Below are 21,626 nucleotides of genomic sequence, written 5' to 3'. Positions count from 1 at the left end.
TTACCATTTTTGTTGTAAAGTTGAAAATGGCCGAGATATTGAGCAAAAACAATTCCTTTGAAACCAACTCCCGCAAGGTCCTACGCTCGCGTCTTTACCGCAAGCGTAGGACCTTAAATATTGGTAGTAGCGAAAAAATCAAAGAGATCAAAATTGTAGAAAATATAATTATCTCCAACTTTATTTATGTACATTTATGTCGTATAGTCAATAACAAACGAGCTAATTCAATAATTATACTTTGTCACTATTTTCCCCCTTAACTTGAAAAATATCGATCTCACGATAAAATTTGTAATAAAAGAAGTTGTAGGAAATTGCATTTGCAACAACTTAAGTCATTACTATTTTTGTTGTAAAGTTGAAAATGGCCGAGATATTTAGCAAAAACGATTTTTCCTTAAATTCAAGATGGCGGCTGACGCAGGGGTGGAATTCAGTCGCGATTCTGAATTTACACTACTATTGACCCCCCCTAAAGGTTAGAACAATAAAATTGTGGTCCCTAATTTTTTCCCGGTTAAGCCCTTTTTTTGTCTAACCCGACTGGAGTAATTTAATTTGATTTATAAAAATGCAATAAAGTGATTTTATTTTTTTTTTCTCCAAAAGGGAAGCAGGATACAAAAAAAATTCAAGAGACAAAAAAGTTGTATTTTTGGTTGCTTAATACGAAAAATATGATAAAAGTTTTAAATAAGTCCTGCACATTTTTTTTGTCAAAAATATTAGTTAAGGTGCCCCTGAGACGCCAGTGGACTTTTTAAATTTTAACAAAATCGGCTAAAGGATTAAGATTTTTACGAAAAAAAACATTTTTTAAAGAATTTGACACCCAGTATCTTGAAAGGATTTCAAGTGCAGATAAAAAAATAAATCATAACTCGACTAATCATTTGATAGTAGTTTGGGCAACTTAGGTTTTTTTTTTCAAAAATCGGACCTACCTTGAATTTTATGGGCTTAAAATTAAGTAAAAAATACACAGAATACAAGCCTAAATTTGTGTATTTGTAGAGGTCGAGCGTCATATTGTTTATAACAAAAGAAAAAAAAAATTGTTCTTTTTTCAGTTTTTCGCTTATATCTCCGAAAATAAGCCTCTAATCAACATGAGGTATACTTATGTCGATTATTCTTATAAAAATTAAAAACTTTCTCTAGCAATACAATTCATTAAATAAAACATGGTAGAATTGAATGTAACAGTTCTTTTAAATACTATAAAATGCATTACTTATATATAATGTTGGTATTGTAACATTCAATAATATGAAATAAGTGTAACAGTTAATTTTAAGACGATATTTTATACATCTTCTGAGCACGGTAATTTTTCATTCATTCATAATTTTTTTTCAAAGAAATGATTGACTTTTGTTTTCAAATAAGTAAAAAGATCTTACTTTTCAAAATATCGAAAGCACAATTAAATTACAAAAGAAAACGTGAAAAGTCAATAAAAATGTATTTGTCGGGATCTGGCGATGACTTTCACAGACTTTTGCTTACACCAGGAGTCAGCAAGTAATTTTAGGTGAGGTCAGGATACTTTTGAAAATTTTTAACGAGGTCCAGAAAAAAAAATCATTTTTCTTACTAATTTTTTATTTTAATTTGGACTCAAATTTAATCTGCTTACTAACCATTAAGAACTCAAATCAGTCACACAATTGTAAAGTACTAGAAAAAATGATAAGGGTGGCCCTCAAACGTAAAAAAATATTTTTTTAATAATTTATTTGAGTAATTTATACATTCAAAAAAATTTTGGCAGTCCAGTATTTTACCTTCCGTGGTCCGGACTTGGACCGCGGTCTGCCAGTTACCGACCGCTGGCTTACGTCATTCGAAAGAGCGGAAAAAATAAGTTGATTTAAAAAATGCATCCCGGTACCTGCTTTCTAAGTGCCGCAATCCATTTGTTAAGTCTTCTACTTTACAACGAGACCAAATTTATTAAAAAATATTAAATTGAACAGCCAAAATACAGTTTAAAGAAAAAAAAATTATTTCAGCTCCTATTGGTCGGATCGAGACGCGTTTTTTCTTAATTCATGCTTTTTTAAGCACCATTTGATGCAATCGGTTTGAAATCTGTATATTAAAAAATGTCGGAAATAAGGACCCTAGTTACCGTTTTTTTTTTTTTTGGTTTTTTGTTAATAGCTTTTTTATTTTGCAATCAAAAAATCTGAAATTTACACAGACGCGAGATAATGTAATTACCGTTCGATCCTTTTTTACCAAATTTCGATACCTTGACTTGGGCAGAAGGTATACGCGCTCGTGTTTTCGTCTTTATAATTTTGCAATAGGCCACCATTTTGAAATTGGGGGTCCGGATTGCAGGTATTTGTTGAGCACCCCAACAGTTATCTTTTCTGTAGTTTCATCCAATTTCAGTCAAATTCGTTCTTTTTACTTAATGCTGAAAATTTTGCACATTTTTTTTTTTTCACTACAAATTTTGCAATGTAAAAAAAATTTTGCGAGTTTTGGCAAAAGCTCAACCCTATAGCAAATTTCCTCAGGAACAAAATTGATAAGTATATCTCATGTCGATTAGAGGCTTATTTTCGGAGATATAAGCAAAACATTGCAAAAAATGGGCAATTTTTTTTCGTTTGTTATAAACAATATGACGCTCGACCTCTGCAAATACACAAATTTAAGCTTTTATTTTGTGTATTTTTTACTTAATTTTAAGCCCATAAAATTGGATGTAAACCTGATTTTTGAAACAGGCATGTGTTCGGTCTAATTCGCCCGGATTATATACATTTCAGATAAGTATTCTTGAAAACATCTACTATTAACTCTTAAAAAACAGACTTTCATTTAAAGTTATACCCTTTATTTGGTGTAATCTGTCAGAAGCTCTCTATAATGAGCTGCCGCAAGTGGAAAAACCACTCGTACAGGCCAATGAAACAAGTTTGATTTGGCAGACTATGCATGAACAATCGCAAAATAAGTGGGTAGACTGTCAAGAAAGTAAATTTTGAAACATTATTGCAGGAATGTTTGGGTTGGGCCAGTCTCAGACGAAAAATGTAAAATCCTACAGCACAGCCCCTATAGCGGACGTGGCGCGTTTAAATCCGATGAGATTAGCTAGATTAATATGGATAAATAACAGGACGGTGACGCTGATGTTGGCGGACGGTTCTGAAACCCGTTTCAATGTATAACATTTCGGCCATGCATGAGAAACTGTGGCCTTTCCCTAATAACGTTGTTCTTTCAAATCTGTAATCTTATGATCATATGATAATCTATAATATTTTACATGCACGGTAGGTTGTACGATTTTTTCTTAAGTTCGAGTTGCTGGGGTTGTTAAGGGCAAATTTTATATTTTGTGATAGTAACATTTAGGTGTGTAATATATTATTACTTATTTTCTAGGTATAGATTGTGTTATTCGTTGCATTTAAATATTTTTACAGTAAATTTTACATTTTCGCCAATACCATAAGCAATACTAGAGATTAATTCTTAATGTACAAATGTATATCAGAATAGTTTTAGTCGATATTATTGTGTTACTAAAATACAAATATGGAAAAACTTGTGTGTCATATTTATAAATCAGGCTGGGTAATATATATTACGTTAATATATATCGCGAAAATTTACTATGTTCTGCAATTATTAAAACGCTATTATTACATGTTACTAACACAAAATGAATTCGAGACATGTGAACTTAACAACTTTAATGACGAAAATAAGAGTGTGACAATAATTTGAAATGCACGGATGTAGAGTTAAAGAGATAATATTCCAAATTATAGAAGCATTTTCCAGTTTGTCCCAGTCGAGTAAACTGGGACGTATCATTTAAAAACAGCCTTACAAAAATGATTACATGTGCCTGTAGCGTACATAAAATTAGATTCACCGTTTGTTTCATAGAGTAGAAATTGATTTGGTTGAGAATTATCGAAATTATTACGATAAAAAAGTTAAACTCGGACAACAAAGATTTATTTCCAGTTATTATAAAAAATATCGAGAAGAACAAAGATAAATACTTATGAAACTGATTACAAAATAGAAACAAAGTATTGTATGCTGAACAATAATTTGACTGTAAAACTTTTAGTTTTGTGACAACTGAAAGTAGAATATTTGACAATTAGTAGCTTGAATTAACAACTTTTCAATAAAACAAGCATATAACACTTTGATACAACATATAAAGTACAAAGAATATAGATATTCTAATATGATATGAACTGTGAACCCTTTTAACGGCACATTAATTTCACATTATTAGACTATAGATAAATTATTATATTGCTATAATATAAAAAATTTAGTGATGGTTAAATGACCGGTAATTTAAAAATCGGTAACTTATTATTTGTATTTTTATTGGGCATTTCTTGCATTTTAATAAATACTTTCTCGTAACTTCACACTAAACTGTTGATCTTGCCCTTTTTTAAGAAACAAACATGTAAACCATACGGCAAAAATGATGAGTCGCTTTTATTTCATTTACTAGAAAATGAATTTTAAAGTTTAAAACTAAATTCGGAAATCATACCATTTAAATTTTAAATCAAAATTTTTTGTCAACGCATAATTAATTATTTATCGGTGAAAGCGATAAAAGTGTCCTTAGATCCCAAGCAACAAAAAAAATTACAAAAATGATGTATGTCATTAAAAAAACACCAAAACGATGCAAGTCCAAAATAAAGTTTTATAACTGCTACAAATCAATCTAATAATCGTGAATAAACATTCATTGTAAATAACTTATGTTATGAAAAACAGGAATTTTCTTCTCTCTCTTTTTTATTTATTTTTTCCATGAACATTCTTCTTTTTCCTCACGTTCTTTTTGTCTACTGTTTGCTTTTTCATTTGCTTCACAGAAGCATTCAGTTTCTTTTTTTAAAATTGAATTATTTTCGCATTATTTTCTGGCATGTTTGTGTCATTTTTATTCTTCAATAATGCTTCTGCACTATATTTATCACAAATACTGTAGGCATCGCTGTGTGGATGTCCAAATTTAATGTTGAACTCATTGTTAATCGACGCTTTAGTACGAAAACATGTTATCTCAGATTTCAGTTGGAAAACATGCTATCTCAAATTTCGGTTGGAAAACATGCTATCTCAGATTAAGCTTGGAAAATATGCTAGCTCACTTTGACTAGAAATTTAAGTTGGCACATTGAATGATGGAAACCGTGAATTTATAATACTTATATAATATGTTTTTCAAAAAGTAAGGAATATTTTGCTTTAGTTGCTTTAATATCAAAATTGATAGCGTGGGGCTAAGCCCCAAACTCCAAGTCTGAATCGTTTTTACTGCACCTCAATAAAAACACGGTAGCCGCGTCCTCGCAAAAACTTTGGAAGTGAAATGCAGGTACGTGACACTTTTATTACCGGTACTTTATGATGTGCTGATGATAAACATGTGTGCATGGGGAACCGCGGAAATGTGCACGTGCATATCATATGCACCCGTCGCATCGATATATACATATCACTCAACTTTACACATTATATTTATATTCTGGTTATTATGTTAACTCTATTAATAAAAGTAAGAGTAGTAACTATGAATCAGGTAAGAGTGTGCTATTAATTTTTATATCAAAGCAAACGTATGAAAAAAATCGAATAATTTTTAGTAATAGTAAACATTTTTATGTACATTATTTTTTATAATTTGTTATTTCAAAAAAACGTCGAATAATGTACGTGTTGCAGCATACTGGACATTATTCTATTTTTTTAATTAATAATTTTGTCATTATAACAGTAAGTTAAGAAAATTAATTGAAAAGTAAAATAAACAGTGTACCTGAACTTAAATATTCCTTACTTTTTGAAAAATATACTATATAAGTTATTATAAATGCACGGTTTCAGTCATTCAATGTGCCAACTTAAATTTCTAATCAAACTGAGATAGCATGTTTTTACATAAAGATCTGAGTTAGCATGTTTTCTAAGCTTAATTTGAGATGGCATGTTTTCCAACCGAAATTTAAGATAGCATGTTTTCCAACGGAAATCTAAGATAGCATGTTTTAGACTGTCAGCGATATTGCCAAGAAGCCTGGGCCACTTGATTGATTCTACTTTTTACACACATTTTTTGGTACTAATTCCTTATACCGTAAAAATTGTCATTCACCGTTTTTGCTGTGTCGTCTTTATATATGAAGGCAAATTATTGACAATTATAAATATTGGTTTTAAAGTAACTAATGAAATAACTGAGAAAATGGGTCATTTATTTTTAATCGGACCGGTCATTTACCATCACTGACTTTTGTCATTTTTTAAGTGACCACCATCACTAAAAAAATTCCGAACTATCATTTTCTCATCAGTGTACAATATTTGATGATTTGGAGTAAAGCATAACATTTTTTTCTCTGCACATTAACAGAAGGAACTGAAATATTTCTTATTTATCATTTTTTTATATCGTCTTTAGTAAACAAGAACCTAAAAATAAAGAACAAACAAAACAATCTAGTTAAAAAGGGTTAAATTGAGTTAAAGTTTGAAATTCCAAACTTGACAAAGTCTGGATTATTTTGTGACTGTCGGAAAGACGCAAGTTGCAACTTGCCGAGAGTAATGTGTACAAGCGGAAATATTTAGTACAACCTTTGATTGCTTAAAAGTAACATATAAAGCATGTCATATTTGTGTGACAAGTGTTGAATATAAGTGGAAATATGAAAGTCTATACATTTTTTAATCTCTGTTAATTATCTGCGTGTAAATTATGGGTATATATGCAGTGTGTTTCACACTTTGTCGATCCGCGTCTATAATTTAATTTTTATAGATTTTTTATCTTTTTCTTTTCATTTGTAGTGAGTTCAAATAGGTTTTCTAATAAATTTTGTACAGGTATCTACAAAAAAAATAAGTTTTCGGACATATGAAGCACACTGTATATGTGTCATTATTTTTATCATTTTGTTTCTCATGTTTATAAATTGTATATAACTGTTATTTATTTTTAAACTTTAGAATTTAGAGTAAGTATAACTATATAAATTTTAATTCCCCACGTTATTTGTTACATTATGAAATTATCTGAAAATAGTCGGTACATTTTCCTATTTTATTATTTAAAAAAATATATATTATGAAAGTAATTCAATTTACCAAAAACAAATTATTTTTGTTACTTACTTTATCGTTTTTTTTTTTTTTGAGAGTTCATTTAAACCAAAAATATATGTGTACTACTCCCCTTTGTGATGTACTTTGTACCATTGTATTTTATAGCCCTTATAAGAATATATAACGTTTATTGTGATTTGTGATCGATGTTTCACGTGATAATTGACAACGGTCGTTTAAAAAGCCAAAAAATATTAATCAAACCTATAACTATATTAAATATTAGCTCAAACTCAATTATCACGTGAAACATATAGGTGTTTCCTAAAATAAATTAAGTTTCTTCTAGTATTACAATTTTATTGCATATAAATGTGTGTATTATAAATATAAATTCATTCATAAATTTATGCCAGATCTTATTACATTTTTAATTGTAAGATACATGATTTAAATTTCGAAACTTAATATTAATGCCTATTCTTTATGTTTCAATATCGCTTTTGTACATACGATTTATGTACACTGAGGTAAATATTTAAGGCGAGTCATAGATTGCAATTATTTACAAACAGTTAAAATATTCACAAATTTTAAATGTAATATGTCAATCTGGTGTTCATGTTATGTATATAAGACAATTTTAGCAATATTATATACTTGTTTTATGTTGCATAAATGAAGATCGAATTTAGTCAAATATATATTATCTAATATTCTCCTGCACTTTTATTCACAGCACGTCAAAAGTCCACCTCTTCCCTCGTCTAATGTACCTCAAACAATATTTATTGAATTTGTTAAGGGCCCAAAAAATTACTAGGAACGTGCGAATGAAATATTCAATCTTTTCCACCAACGCGTGTGACAAAACAGTAGATGTGAATCTCTGACCAAACTAAAAACAAAAAATCTATTTGCGGAAATTCACATCCACATTTTTCATACACAAAGTGATAAAAGGATTATTTTTAGTTCTCGTATGTTTTATACTTTTGCTGATAGAGCAATCTTTCTAATGGTCATATTTGCCACCCGATTGGGTCACCACAGTTGAAAACATACAGGGTGATTCACAACTTATCCAAAAAAATTTGGGAATAGATGCGGCATGAGAAATGGAGTCAATATCGTAACAATAAATTTTGTAAAATCCTTATAGTTTCCGAGAAAAATATTGTTGTACTTTCAACCATTACATAGCTGGACAACTGTAGTCTCTAGTGTCATTCGCAATACGCCTGGAGAGCCACGTGGCCTCAGTGAATACTGAAATCCGATTTTACAATCGTCGTTGCGATAGTGTTTACAAAAGTTTTTTAGTGGTTAGCATCAAAAATGGCTTGCGTGTATAGTAACTCGGACTTGATGGATATCATTTTAATTTATGGTGAAGCAAGACAACATTTATGTTAGTTCGTACAAACTGAGTAAGATGGACCCAAATGTGTTTACACGTCGGTGGACAACATTTTGAACAGATGTAACATCAGGTATGTCAAATTATTTTATTTAAAACCACAAATTAATTTTATTAATTAATAATAACAATAGCGGCAAAAGCAGTTGCATTGTGCGACGTCAGGTTTTACAGTAGACCAGTTTCCAGTGCAGTGCAAGTGTATTTTTAAATCATTTTTGAACTGCTCTTTTTGATTTTTTTCTTTACAAAATTGTATTTGTAAGAGCTCCCTGTACATCCACCATTTTTTTTTTTTTTTGGATAAGTTCTGAATCACCCTGTATAATACTAAAGTCAGCAGATAGCACATAAAAAATGTGACTATGGTTTAAGTCACATTTTGATGAATAGCATCCAAACAGTTGAAAATACCAAAAAAATACATGAGATTAAAAAATGAAAAAATGTAACAAATCTTTCAAGAGATGGGGTTACGGCTACAAAAAAAATTGAAGGGTTTACACGGACCACGGTTCCAGATAAGTATGTAGATTATTTCAAATGTGCATTCCAAAGTATGCACAATAAATCCATTATTTCCAAAATGATTAAGTTTCATGACATTTCCTCGGAGATATTGATTTTACATTTTTAAGGCATTTTTTTTTAAATAGAACTATAATTTTTGGTTACATTCTTGTAGAATACATTAAAGGTTTATTTATTGCTTGTAAGAAAATATAGTCTTCATAAATTATTACAAGCCAAGTGACCAGTAATTTTATTTCCTTTACGATCAAGATTACATTAAAACACAATATTCTCTTCCATCGACTGTTATTGGTGTAATTTTTTACGAAATTTTATTCAATCAATCAGCGATTGTATTATCTCGAGTATATACGTAACGGTTCGTCATTGTTCACTGTAAACGAATCATTAATGTTGGTGACGCCAAGATTTAGGAAAATTTCGTTACCAGTACCAATCGTGTAATGTTGGGTTGCCTAAGCTCAACGGTCACGTGGCTTGTAAACATTTATGAAGGCTCTAGTTATAATTTTTAACACTGAACTTTGATTTATGACAGATCCAAAGATTCAATTCAATCGATATTAATCTAAATTAAACCATTCCAGAGGGATTATCAGGAAATTTCTCGAATTTTCCTGAAATTTTTTAAAATTTCAGTTCTAATCAATCTTTATTTTCGAGATGCTGCCACTAGATGTCGTTAGATTCCATTTGATGTAAATAAATAATAAAAAAATATCACGTCAAGGAAAACAACAAAATTTTATCCAAACCTCCCCAGTTTTATCCACCCGTGAAAAATTCTAAATAGTAGTAATTATCTTTTTTATAAAGAATATAAACCTGTGTACATTGTCGTTTGTTTATTAGGTGTTTTGAATTTATTTAAAAAAAATTTTTCGGAAATTTAAGTTTGAACACACTGTAGGTACCTTGGAAAGTAAGAACTTTCCAATTTATATAGTAGTAAAATTTAGCCAAAAATTGCACATATTTGAAAAATATTTTTCAATTTTGGCTAATTAAACCAAGGTACTAAACAAAAAATCGCCCTGTACATCTAGATTGCCGTTATTTAGTAATCAGCCAAGCAAAAATTATTAGATTTTTTTTAAATCAAATAATGTTTCCCATGTGGCGTAAGGTGCAAACTTTATAGCAGCCGCTGTATAATTTTTGAAATAATAATTATGTACGAGTTAAAAGTTAAAAAATTAGGAAAATGATAATGATTTAAAAATAAAAACTAATATTGATCATTTTTGCCTGAAAAGTTAACTAGATATACCTGGAAAATCTGGAAATATTGGCGAAATTTTAATAAAAATTTGGTATATACTATTCTGACGATTTAGAGCTACTCACATATCATCACTTTTTATTTCAATTGACAAAGAGTGACCGCAAAAGTCGCCCGGTTTTTCACAATTCGCAGAGAAATAAAGAAAATAGATAAAAATATGTCTGGTCTCAAATTAATCATTGTAAAAAATTAAGATGAGCATAGCTTTTAGTTTTTTTAAAATTTTCGAATGATTCTTGATGCAAAGAAAGATTCATTCTCATGACTGAAATAAGCATGTTGAATTAGAATATCCACCCCTAAGCGCACTCAGGGGGTGGAAACATCCCGAAAAATAGAGAATATCAGAAATAATTGTAAAAATTAAAAAAAAATTTATTAAGATAATTCACATGCTAATAGTTTTTATATCAATTGGTAATATTAAAATTCTTCATTTTTGGCATTATTTCAACCCCTAAGTAGGGGTGATTTTTTAAATTTTCAAAATACTGAATACTATGCTCATTTCAGTTTTTTACAACAAGTAATTTGCGACCAAAAACATTTTATGTATTTTTTTAATTCTCTGCGAATTGTGAAAAAACGGGCGAAAATCACAGGTTTTTTGCGGTCACTCTTTATATTCTACATGAATTATAGTTCCCTTTAAAAAAAATTAACAACCAACTCCGAGAGGCGGGAGTACATGAAAAAGTGTCTTCTTAAAATGCAAAATCTATGTGTCAGAGGAAATATGAAACTATTGTGTTGGGAATAATGAACCCCTTTCCATTATTTTTTTGCATACTGTATATTCCGACGATCCTCAAACTGATTGAATTATTTTAAAAAATGTGTAAAACTAATGACGATAACTAAAAAAAATTCAACATTGTCACTCTGTATATCAAACAAGATTTTGTACTTTCATCCGGAGAATTACCTGCAAAATTTTGTCGGTGGAATATATCGACACCATGTATAACCTGCTGCGGAGAGGAGAATAGGAAAAAAATAAAGTTTAATAGATGACATAAATTTACTATCTTAGTCTTTCCATGCCTGTCGGCAATATAAGAGTTAGCGTGTGATTGTTTAGATTAAATATAAAAAAAAACATGCAAATTAAGTTCGGATCCCAAACGGAGAAAAAAATAACTGAGTATTGATTAAATGGACTAGATTTTGCAGTCAGTTTTCTCTATATATTATTATTTGCATTTTTGTCCTGATTTTTTTAAATAGTCGTACCTAGTGTATGTACGATACGATTATTTGTAACATTCCTTACTAAATCACTAATTACATATTTGTATGTTCATATTATAGGTATAATCGTCATTTTATATATACATATACTTACATAGAAGACAGTCACAGCCTTGCGTAAACTTAACGTATTAAACTAAAAGCAATTGCCAACATAACAACAATTACACAAGGAATATTTTTGCTAACAGAACCAGCTCCAAGCTCCTTTTTCTGACTAATAGTATTTTCGATATATTTGAGCGATTGGATGATAGACTTGTTAATGCACCTCATAAGGGGGAAGTTAACGAACGTTTCGTCATCGCCGTCCGAACAGTCCCCATGAAAATCGTCCGTATCGACCGACCAAACCATGATGCCAGCTAGACCCTTCTCCATAGCAAACTGGACTTTTTCCGCGATCGATTGTTCGTTATCGTAAGATATTAACTGATTTCCGGTTGCGGCGAATGGTGTTCTTGATTGTTCATCCCAATACGTCTTCCAGCCAGCCGTGGTGTTTTTCAGCTCCACACAAATCTACAATTTAATGGGGGAAACCACATTAGAAAGTTCAAAAAATCATTTTTTTTTTTATTGCTAGTACAGACTACGCTGCCAAAATTTCAAAACGAAATTCTTATTCGTTCCAATCAGGTCAGCACTTGGGCACACAGCAGGTAGGGTGGAGCGCTTGTTCGGGTAGTCTAGTCACATATTAAGAGGGCTTTATAGCATATACGCAACCAGCAATACATTTTTGTAGATTTTATTACAGTTTGTCTAAATATGAATTAATGCACAAATAACAGACTTTCTCACATTTTAACGCAGATTTTCTATAAAATGGATTTAGTTTGAAACTCATATTACTTTTTGGTGTAACGAAATTTGTAATTTACGATGCCGCTTGTTCAAAAGCGACAAATTACAAATTTCTTTACAACAAAAAGTAATTTGAGTTTCAAACTAACTCCATTTTATAGAAAATCTGCGTTAGAATGGAGGAAAGTCTGTTATTTGTGCATTAATTCATATTTAGACAAACTGTGTAATAAAATCAATAAAAATGTATGTATGCTGGTTGTCGATTTGCTATAGAGTGCAAGAAAAGAACAGATGCAAGCTCAGAATGATGCCTATGAGGAAGAAGAAGGGCTATTATGGTGGTGGAGTCGCTGATTGATCGGTAAGCATTCTATATTATTGCTTACTTTCTGAAATTTCTAGTTTTCGGGAATTTTCAAACGCGTTTTTCTAGAAATGACATTTTTTTGATTCACGGGAGTTCAAGCTCAAAAAGTTATGAACTGATCGTTATAAAAATTGTAAGTGTGTTTCTTTATGAAATTATAAAGAACGTGAATCAACAAATGGGATGATATGATAATTTTAAAGGTCTTTCTGTCTGTCTGTATGTCGGAGGGTGGTGGAATTGTTTTTCCACCCCGGCACTTAGGCCTTATTAGGCCCCTTGTGCACCCTCCTTCATTACTCGAGTACATTTCTTCAAACCATCCTATTACTACATGGGTGGCTTGGTGGCAAAGTCTCGTGTTTTTATGTATGATAGCATGGCCTTGAGTTACAGAGATTTATTGCTCTATTCTCATTATCATTTTTATCGGGAACCACACGCATGCCTTAGGTCACCCATCTAAATTCCAGCCTGCGTCCGTGACGCTTAACTCCGCAGATCGAAATCTACCGGCCAAGACACTCAGCTAGGCGGTCCCCTTAATTTTAAAGGTGTTTTTTATTCAAAATATGTGAAAAAAAAATGGTGAAAATCGACACATTATTTCAAACACATGTAAAAACTTAAATTTTCACAATTTTTACCTGCAATGAGGTTCATATTTTTAGAAAACATGTTAATAATGCAGGAAAACAATCAGTTTGCTTTCAAATCAAAATTGTGACCACATTTCCTGTGAACAACCAACTCGGACAACGACCTTCGGTAGACAACAGCCCATAACTTCGGTTTTTTCAACACAAATGACTTGAAAAAATTTGCAAATGTAGCTCAAAATATTAGCAAAAAAATGTCAATGTTTGGTCAAATTCTAGTCAATTTGTCCCACTCAAAAAAGTTCCCCCTTAAGTAATAAGATTTCATTGACAAATCGAATAGAAAATATTACCTCATTGTAGCCCATGAACCCGTTTTCTCGCGTGTAAGGTCCTTGGAAGCCAGTACTTCCAGCTATAGCTCCCAATCTTGGTTTCCTCTTTGGTGACGGAGATATCGGATCCTCCAAGATGAAGGTTCTGCCGTAAAGTGGAATCCCCATGACTAACTTGCTAGCTGGTGCCCCGAGTTTCAACATATAATTTATAGAATATTCCTGAAATATAAAAGAATATATATCTCGTGACCTTTTACTTACTAACCAGGATGTTCCTATTCTCTGATACTTCAAAAAAACATGATTTTACCATCACATAAACAGATTATATTTTTTATGTCTAGGCATGATTATTCATTGCATTCGGTATACTCACATCACTGAATACGTCATCGCTACTTCTTAAAGGGGCATTAGCACCAGTTTTTCCATCCCAGGTTCCATGGTAGTCGTAGCACATCATATGAATAAAATCTAAGTAAAGAGAAAGTCCCTCTACGTCATACCCACCGTCTATGGTGTCTTTACCAGCACCAAAGGCAGCAGTCAGAAGTAGATTATGTTTTCTAAAAGCTGCCCTTAATTCCTGCAATGATACATAAATGTAAGTACATAACATATAAACATTTTAGCACATATATACTGTTAGAAACAATTTTCGATTTCTACTTTTATTATGTGTGAACGTGTATTTGTTTGCGAATGTTGTGTTTTTTGAAAACTGAAGTATTACTGTTTGTGAATTGTATTGTTTTGTTTTATTTATTGAAAACTGAATAAAGCCGAGCTGTAGTTGGTGAATCTTACAAAAGCTTTTATAGGTTCTATTTGTCTGCACCTGAAGTAAAGTCTCCTGTTTCCGTATCTGCTAATCTGTATAAAAAAAGTATCTGGGTGTAAAAGTGCCTACAGAATTCCAAAGTTATGGATTTAAAATAAAGAGAAACACTATAGTGGTTGTCACATGTGTAAAACACAAAAGCGTATATCATAAAGACAGTTTTTTGCAATAAATAGAAGAAGTAGAAACAAAAAAAACAATTTTTACAACACTTACCTTTACTAATAATAAAAAGTTTAATTTGTCTTCCGGGGTTCCCCCTCTCTTTCCGGGGAATTCCCAGTCCAAGTCGAGACCATCGAAATGGTATTTCCTGTAAATGAAACATGTCTACAAATTTTTATTAGGGAAATAGAATATTTGTACTTTACGAATTCCAATGCATTAGAAACAAATTCACTCCTTCTCACTGGATTAGCCGCCAGTTGAGAATAATTACTCGAACCCTCGTTCCAACCGCCAATAGCTAGAGTTACTTTAAGATGAGGGTATCTGTTTCTTAACATGGTTATTCTTTGGTATCCACTTTTCCCATGATCCTCTGTCAAGTCTTGCCAGGGATCTAGACATAAAATAAAATTAAATTTTGCAAATTAACGTGCTAATAGAGTGTATTTACCTAGAGACCTAATTGAATTGTTTTTCACAGACAGACCCGCGAAAGAATAGATTACATGAGTGCATAGTGACGGTTCTAAGTGTTCAATTGTAAATGATCCCCTTCCTGGTCTGTATACAGACCAACTTCCAAGATAACATACGACTAATTTCTCATGTGCTGGACCTAGAAACAATATAAAAATTAGTACATTATTTAATTCAGAATTAAAAAAGCGTCCGCCAAATTAACTAGCAGTAGCATAAAAAATTGGTTTTGTAGGCTTTCGTCGCAATAGTAAAGGTAAGTATTTTCGTCACAAACGTAATTAGGTAAATCAAAACATTTTATTTGGCTTTGCTATTGTCGTGGTTCGCTGGATTGCATTACTTTTTGTAATGGTAACAACACTTTGATTTGCCGTAAAATGAGATTAAAGTGTTGAAATTCCATTGCGCTGATTGAGATAATTCTTATTCACACAGGATCATTACAAATGTAAAGAAAAAGTTTGTAGGAAAGTATACCCACAATGTGCATAAAGTAATCATTTTTCTTGACAACTTTTACTAAAAATGTTTTTCGATGCCTTTTTCCATGGAAAAGATTAAAATGAGGGGTATGTAAACACTGGTTCCATCAAGTCTGTTACTAATTTTATCAGTATTTCCTTGGAAAACAAGATACCGACTTTCAATTATTAAGACGCCGTAGTGCTAGTTTCGAATCATTCCAAGTTTCTCTAAAGATCAGAAACATCTATTTTTTAATTGAGCATTCATTTTTTTAATAATTATAGTAAATTTGCATAAAAATAATTAAAATGTTATGAGTATAACAGTAAAAATATTGTGCTTTCCATGGCAATGCTGACAAAATCAATACAGACTTGACCTGCTTATTTAATTTCTTCTAATTTTAATTTATCATCTTATATTTTTTTAAAGAAAAGAGGTAGGGAGGTAAGAACTTTTTTTTAAACTGTTGAGAAAAAAGAGAACTTTCACATGACACAAAATATTGACAAAATTGAGAAAAATAATTTTGATGACATCACAGCCCTTAAGGTGATAAATATGGAATTTATCCTAACACGCATTTTACCTTACATGCACTAACTTCGATTTGGAAATTTATTCAAATAAATAAAAAAATAATTTAAATAATATCTATCTTTACTATTTAACATTTAACAACAGCAGCAAAACAAAAACCGGTTCTTCGAAATTTTTCCAAGAAATAAAGTTTTTTCTTATCAAGTACCTACATATCTACATAAATAATCTCTAAATCCATAAGAATAATAAAGACAAAGCTTCGAAGTAGTTCGAAGTACCCGTAGTAAATTTTCGTAAACTCCTAATACCTTAAACATATCATAAAGAATATTTTGAAATTACAATATGGGTCTGCTTTTTTGAATTGTATATAGGGTTACCAGATCTATTTCATGGCAGACCCGTAGACATGACCCGTTTGTATAATTGATGCCTTAAAAAAACGGTTATGCAAATGCAATCAGGAAATTTGGGAGACAAATTGTTTTGGCAATCCTAATTGTATACCTACTTGTAAAACTTGTGTTTTTAAGGTAGGTTAGTCATCATTCAGATTAATAATAAATCCACGCCTCAAATGATGAATGTAAAACGCTTTCTGCATTTAAACCGAAAACAGGCCATTTCAATATATAATTTATACATGAGGGTACTAGATACGTAATGAATCAGGTTTTCTTATAAATAATAAATGGTAACGAATAAAAAAAGTATATCTTTATTGCGACGAAATGGTGGAATTATAAGAAACGTAAATAAAATAAATTAGCAAACTGTAGTTTGTACTGGTATGGTAGTTTGACGTCAAAATAAAATAATCATTGATAATGTTAACGTCTCTGATGTTAACCATCTTTTTCATCTCTATCAAAAGTTGCTTCGTTTATTCACTATAGAGGGCGTCAAAATTATTGGTAAAGTGCTTTTTTTTAAAGAATTTGGTAAACTAGAATAGTAGGTACGTATAAATCATAAAGCTTTAGATGCTATAGGTAGATGTCACTTTTGATGTAGTAAAGAAATGGGGAAAAATACTCCTACCCTACAAAATGACTAATTTTTTTTGTATTAAATTTTTTGTATTTTATATTGTCGTAAAAACATCAAATGTTTGATAAATTGATAATAAATAAAGTTTTCTGCAGTAAGAAACTTGTAACTTCTTTCATATAAATTAATTTCTCCCATTCTATAAATTTTAACGTCAAATTTGAATTTCTTATTTGACTAAGTAGGTATAATTTGCAAAATGAGAAAAATCTAAAATTCACACTGTTCTTTTTTTTAACTGGGTTATGTATTACAGTGTTACTGAATTCATCATTTTCGTGTAAGAATATTCGGTTACCTACCTGTTTCATTTCTCTACAAAGCTTTATTTCATTTTGTATTATCAAAAAACTCAAATTTTTAAGAACAACCAACTTTGATTTGAATAAAGAACGCGTTGGTGATGACTAATAAAATAAAGTAATTACCGGAACACCGTTGGTAACAGAGCAAAAAATTACAAGAGGAAATTTATGATGAATTAGAAAAGAAGTTGTAAGGTGACCTTAAAAAATATAAGTAATTTACTTCAATTACTCAGGTTGTAACGTAAAAAGGAATTGGACAAAGCCATTTGGAAAAAAAATAAAAACTTCTATCGGCCTTGTCTTCCAGCCACTAAAAGCAACTGTGGATAAAGGTTAGTTTGGTTAAAGCGCATTTTTTTGCCCCATTAATGTGAGGTAGTTCCTTTAAATAAACACGAAATACTGAGTTATCCTGTATAACAACATAAAGGTAATTGATTCATTTTAATAATATGGTAGATCAAGAGTAGTAGGTCAACGTTTATGGTTCAAGTACGTTAAGTAATTTGAACTTTAAACAATACCTACACAATTAATTGGACAATCGATTTAGTATTGCATTTACTTTACATCCACATTCAAATCTTTGTAAGATACCTACAGCAATATCTCCAAAATCTTAGGGAAAATAACTATGAATACGAAATACACACCTTTTAATAAAAAAATAAATGAAAAGAATACGAATTAAAAGAATTGAAAAATCAAAGAAATCGTAGTTTGAAATTAATAAAGTTAGCATTCTATACAAAAACATAAAATATAAAATACTGAATACAAATTATTAGACTCGAGATGGTTGGTCAACTCTTGCCTTTGGTAATTCACAGTATCAAATCTTGTTCTCTTCTATTAGGTATTTGAAAAATATTACAAATATATGTACATGCCCGTGTTTGTTTTCTTCATCATCTTGATGTGATGGATTCTACCGTGGATTGGTTATAAAAATTCTGATCTGTGACTGGCATTATAGAAACCACACGTAGAAATAACCATATGAGTAGTTAAATATTTACTCATATGGAAATAATGAATAAAAAACATAGCATATTATTATAACGAACATTTTTTCCTTAACGTTTAAAGAATATTTTAAATAATCTGGCAGAGACGCACAATTTTAACTTGGAAATATTGTCGGACGCCTTATTAAAAAATAATAATAGTAAATTTTTTACCGTCTGCTTTCACCGTACACCACCCTGTAGATTATTATATACAGGGTGATGTATGAAAGCATGCATATAGCAATGGAAATAAATGTATATGTAGATTCAAAAATATAGTTTTAAAATATATAACTTCTTTTATATTTGAATTTACCCAAGATGAATTTACCAAAATTATAAAATTTCTTAAATAAAACATTTCACACTGTATCATTCATTAATTTAGTTTCAATTATTTATAATCTGATTTGCAATAAGATATACATGCGAGAGTTGTATATGTAGTGAACTATCACACAAAGGAGAATATATACATACCTACCTCTACATATATTAAGTTTTCACGAACTCACCTGTGTTAAAAGAAAGCACTGGAACATTTACAAAAAATCCAAGGAGAACACAAACACACTTATTAAACCACATGTTTTTCCTGGGCAACTGCCAAACGAATAACGAACGAATTTCAACAAATATTGCAGCAATTTACAGTTAGTAACAAAGGTGTGTGGTAAATTATCTGTCGCGGTTTTAAGCAACTTGAGACCGAATACCATAAGAAAACAGTATCCTACTTCTTGACCTACGCGTGAATGATACGACAGTTATCTGGTTTTCTTGTAGCTGTTCCCTTTCACTTGTGAGTGGAGTATCGTGTTGGCACGGCTAGAATTCCAATGGAAATAAAGACAACCGGCAAAATCGTCAACCGCCTGTTAAAACTTGTTTGGTTTATAATATTTTCATTAAAATTTACATAGTTTAACAGTTTTGGAATAAGTACATTGTCGGGTCGACCATGGCCCGCTGAACTTCGGTGGCGGGGCCGGCACCTCAAGGGGTCCGTTTCAAAGGATCTCTGTTTCCGGAAATATTATGCCGAGAAAAATATGAAAAAATAGGAAAACTTGAACTTTTATTATAGTCTAGGACATAGATCTAGCCACTTTGCCTTCACAAATTATTTTAATAAACAAATGAACCAAGACGATTTCCGCCTAGAATGGGAGATAAGAATTTATTTTTTTAAAACTGAAGTACCTACGTATTAAAACTTAAACGTGAAAATTAACGTTTATGTGCTCTATAAAGCATTATTTCGTTTTATTATCAAATAAATCTAATTTTTCTGGACAATTAAATCAGGTTTGTATGAAAAATGCGTTAGTGATGACTGATGATTGATGAAATAATTAATTATGTAAAAACCAGTAATAAGATTTACGAGAAAATGCCATTTGCAAAAAAATACATGATCGGAGTGAGGGTATATATTCCAAAATTCTTTAAATGTTCTATCAGTGTTTTAGTTATTCAGAAAAATATATATAATTGCCAATTTTAAGAGCAAAATTATGTTCTAAAATACTGTTGTTTACCGTGTTTCAATAAAGGGGAATCCCTGGGGAATCCCTAAACAAAGCTCAGAGGTTTACGAAAATTCAATGGGTTGTCTCTGATGTGGGTGCTTAGATTACTATATTTGATCTTGTTATTTTTAGGGTGCGTTTACATATGAACTGTTACAATCTTAAGTAACTTTATAGTTCGGGAATTAACGACAGATTTCTTTACACCATTTCCATAAGCTTATTTTTTTTTTTCTGAGTTATCCCATGTAACATATACAATAGTACGTCTGTCACCGCATCGCTACGACGGGGGGTTGCAGGAGGTTTACAATTACAAGAAAAAAAATTGTAACCGCATACGCGAAACTTATTGGACGTATGTACGTATTAGTTGAAACATAAGCTTAGAAAATATCGTCTGCCACGTAAATTCCACAATAAAAATCGTCTTCCACCCATAAAAGTAAGCGTAAAAAAATATAAACAAAAAATTATACCTGCAAGCATGAAATGGATTGCAATACTTCTTTTTATAGTAACAAACACAAAAATAATAGACTTCCACCCATAATTAACATACAATTAACGAAGACCGTTTTCCAAGCGATAAAAGACTATCGTTATTGCGGGTATAAAATTTTTTTTATTTTCTTTGCGCTTACTTTTCTGGGTGAAAGACGAGTTTTCTTGTGGAATTTAGGTGGCAAACGATATTTTCTAAGGTTACACGGGTAATTCATAGAAAAAAAATGAATCTTGCGGAAATGATGTAATGAAATATGTCGTTAATTCCCGTACTATTAATCTGACAATCTGACAATTATAATACTTCATGTAAACGCACCCTTAAGGTTTTAAAGAGAGGAAATGGCCTCTTTTTTCGCGAGTGAAGTCGTATGTTGTAATGTGTATATATAGTAGGATCATATTCGATGCAAAGTAATAAATCATTGCCCGTCAAGGGAACCAATGAAGTACGCTTTTAAGGGTTTTAAAAATGGAATAATTTCTTTATACATTATTATGAAGGGACGAGGGGATCAGTTCAGGTCTGGCACCACAGACCACCTAGACTGGCCGTATCTAATTCCAATGCACGGGTACCAGTGATTGCAAAATCCGGGGAAGTGGAGTGTGGAACGCAATCGGATCGCACGCATCTTTAAGCAGATCCGGTTTAAGTAATATTTTTATTACATATTAAACATTATATTGCATCTTATGACAAATATTCAATTTCAAGTTTGTAATTCAGAAAATAGTATATTTTAGTGTCATATTAAATAAAACTACAAAATAATTTAAATATATTTATTGTCCTCTAAATAATATTAATTTATTTAATATTTGCCTTTTCGTAGATTTTACCGAATTAAATAATTTGACTTCATGATTTATTCGTACATCGATATACTTTTCACATTCAGCCCTTACAAGTTCTATTAAATGATTACAATTGTTAGGCAAATTATCAAATTGATGTTCATGCAAATTTTCAAATATGTTCACATTCAGAAA

At 30.9% G+C, this 21,626-nt stretch overlaps 2 protein-coding genes across 7 annotated transcripts in view; one reads left to right on the top strand and one right to left on the bottom strand.

Annotated features, from left to right (window-relative positions):
• LOC108910788 (WD repeat-containing protein 7) overlaps positions 1-5,687 on the top strand; it is a 29,315-nt gene extending 23,628 nt beyond the window's left edge. For 4 of the 6 annotated variants that reach the window (XM_023454779.1, XM_023454780.1, XM_023454781.1 and 1 more), the window contains one exon: positions 3,022-3,194. In XM_023454779.1, coding sequence (XP_023310547.1) covers positions 3,022-3,194 — 173 coding nt within the window. Of the gene's footprint in view, positions 1-3,021 lie in introns of all 6 variants that reach the window. The other 2 variants (XM_018715504.1, XM_018715503.2) reach the window with 1 other exon arrangement.
• Positions 5,688-10,959: 5,272 nt separating this feature from the next.
• LOC108910768 (probable chitinase 2) lies at positions 10,960-19,345 on the bottom strand. The gene is made up of 7 exons (XM_018715475.2): positions 19,110-19,345; positions 15,190-15,354; positions 14,937-15,132; positions 14,787-14,883; positions 14,106-14,315; positions 13,745-13,948; positions 10,960-12,137 (listed from the first exon to the last, which is right to left on the bottom strand). The coding sequence occupies exons 1-7, from the start codon at positions 19,180-19,182 to the stop codon at positions 11,739-11,741; spliced, it is 1,344 nt and encodes a 447-aa protein (XP_018570991.1). The 5' UTR covers positions 19,183-19,345; the 3' UTR covers positions 10,960-11,738.
• Positions 19,346-21,626: the final 2,281 nt, after the last annotated feature.

This window comes from Anoplophora glabripennis, unplaced genomic scaffold (assembly GCF_000390285.2).
Source record: "Anoplophora glabripennis isolate ALB-LARVAE unplaced genomic scaffold, Agla_2.0 scaffold402, whole genome shotgun sequence".
In the NCBI taxonomy this organism is placed as follows: domain Eukaryota; kingdom Metazoa; phylum Arthropoda; class Insecta; order Coleoptera; family Cerambycidae; genus Anoplophora; species Anoplophora glabripennis.
The sequence above is the reverse complement of the archived record's forward strand: the minus strand, read 5'-3'. Positions and strand labels throughout refer to the sequence as shown.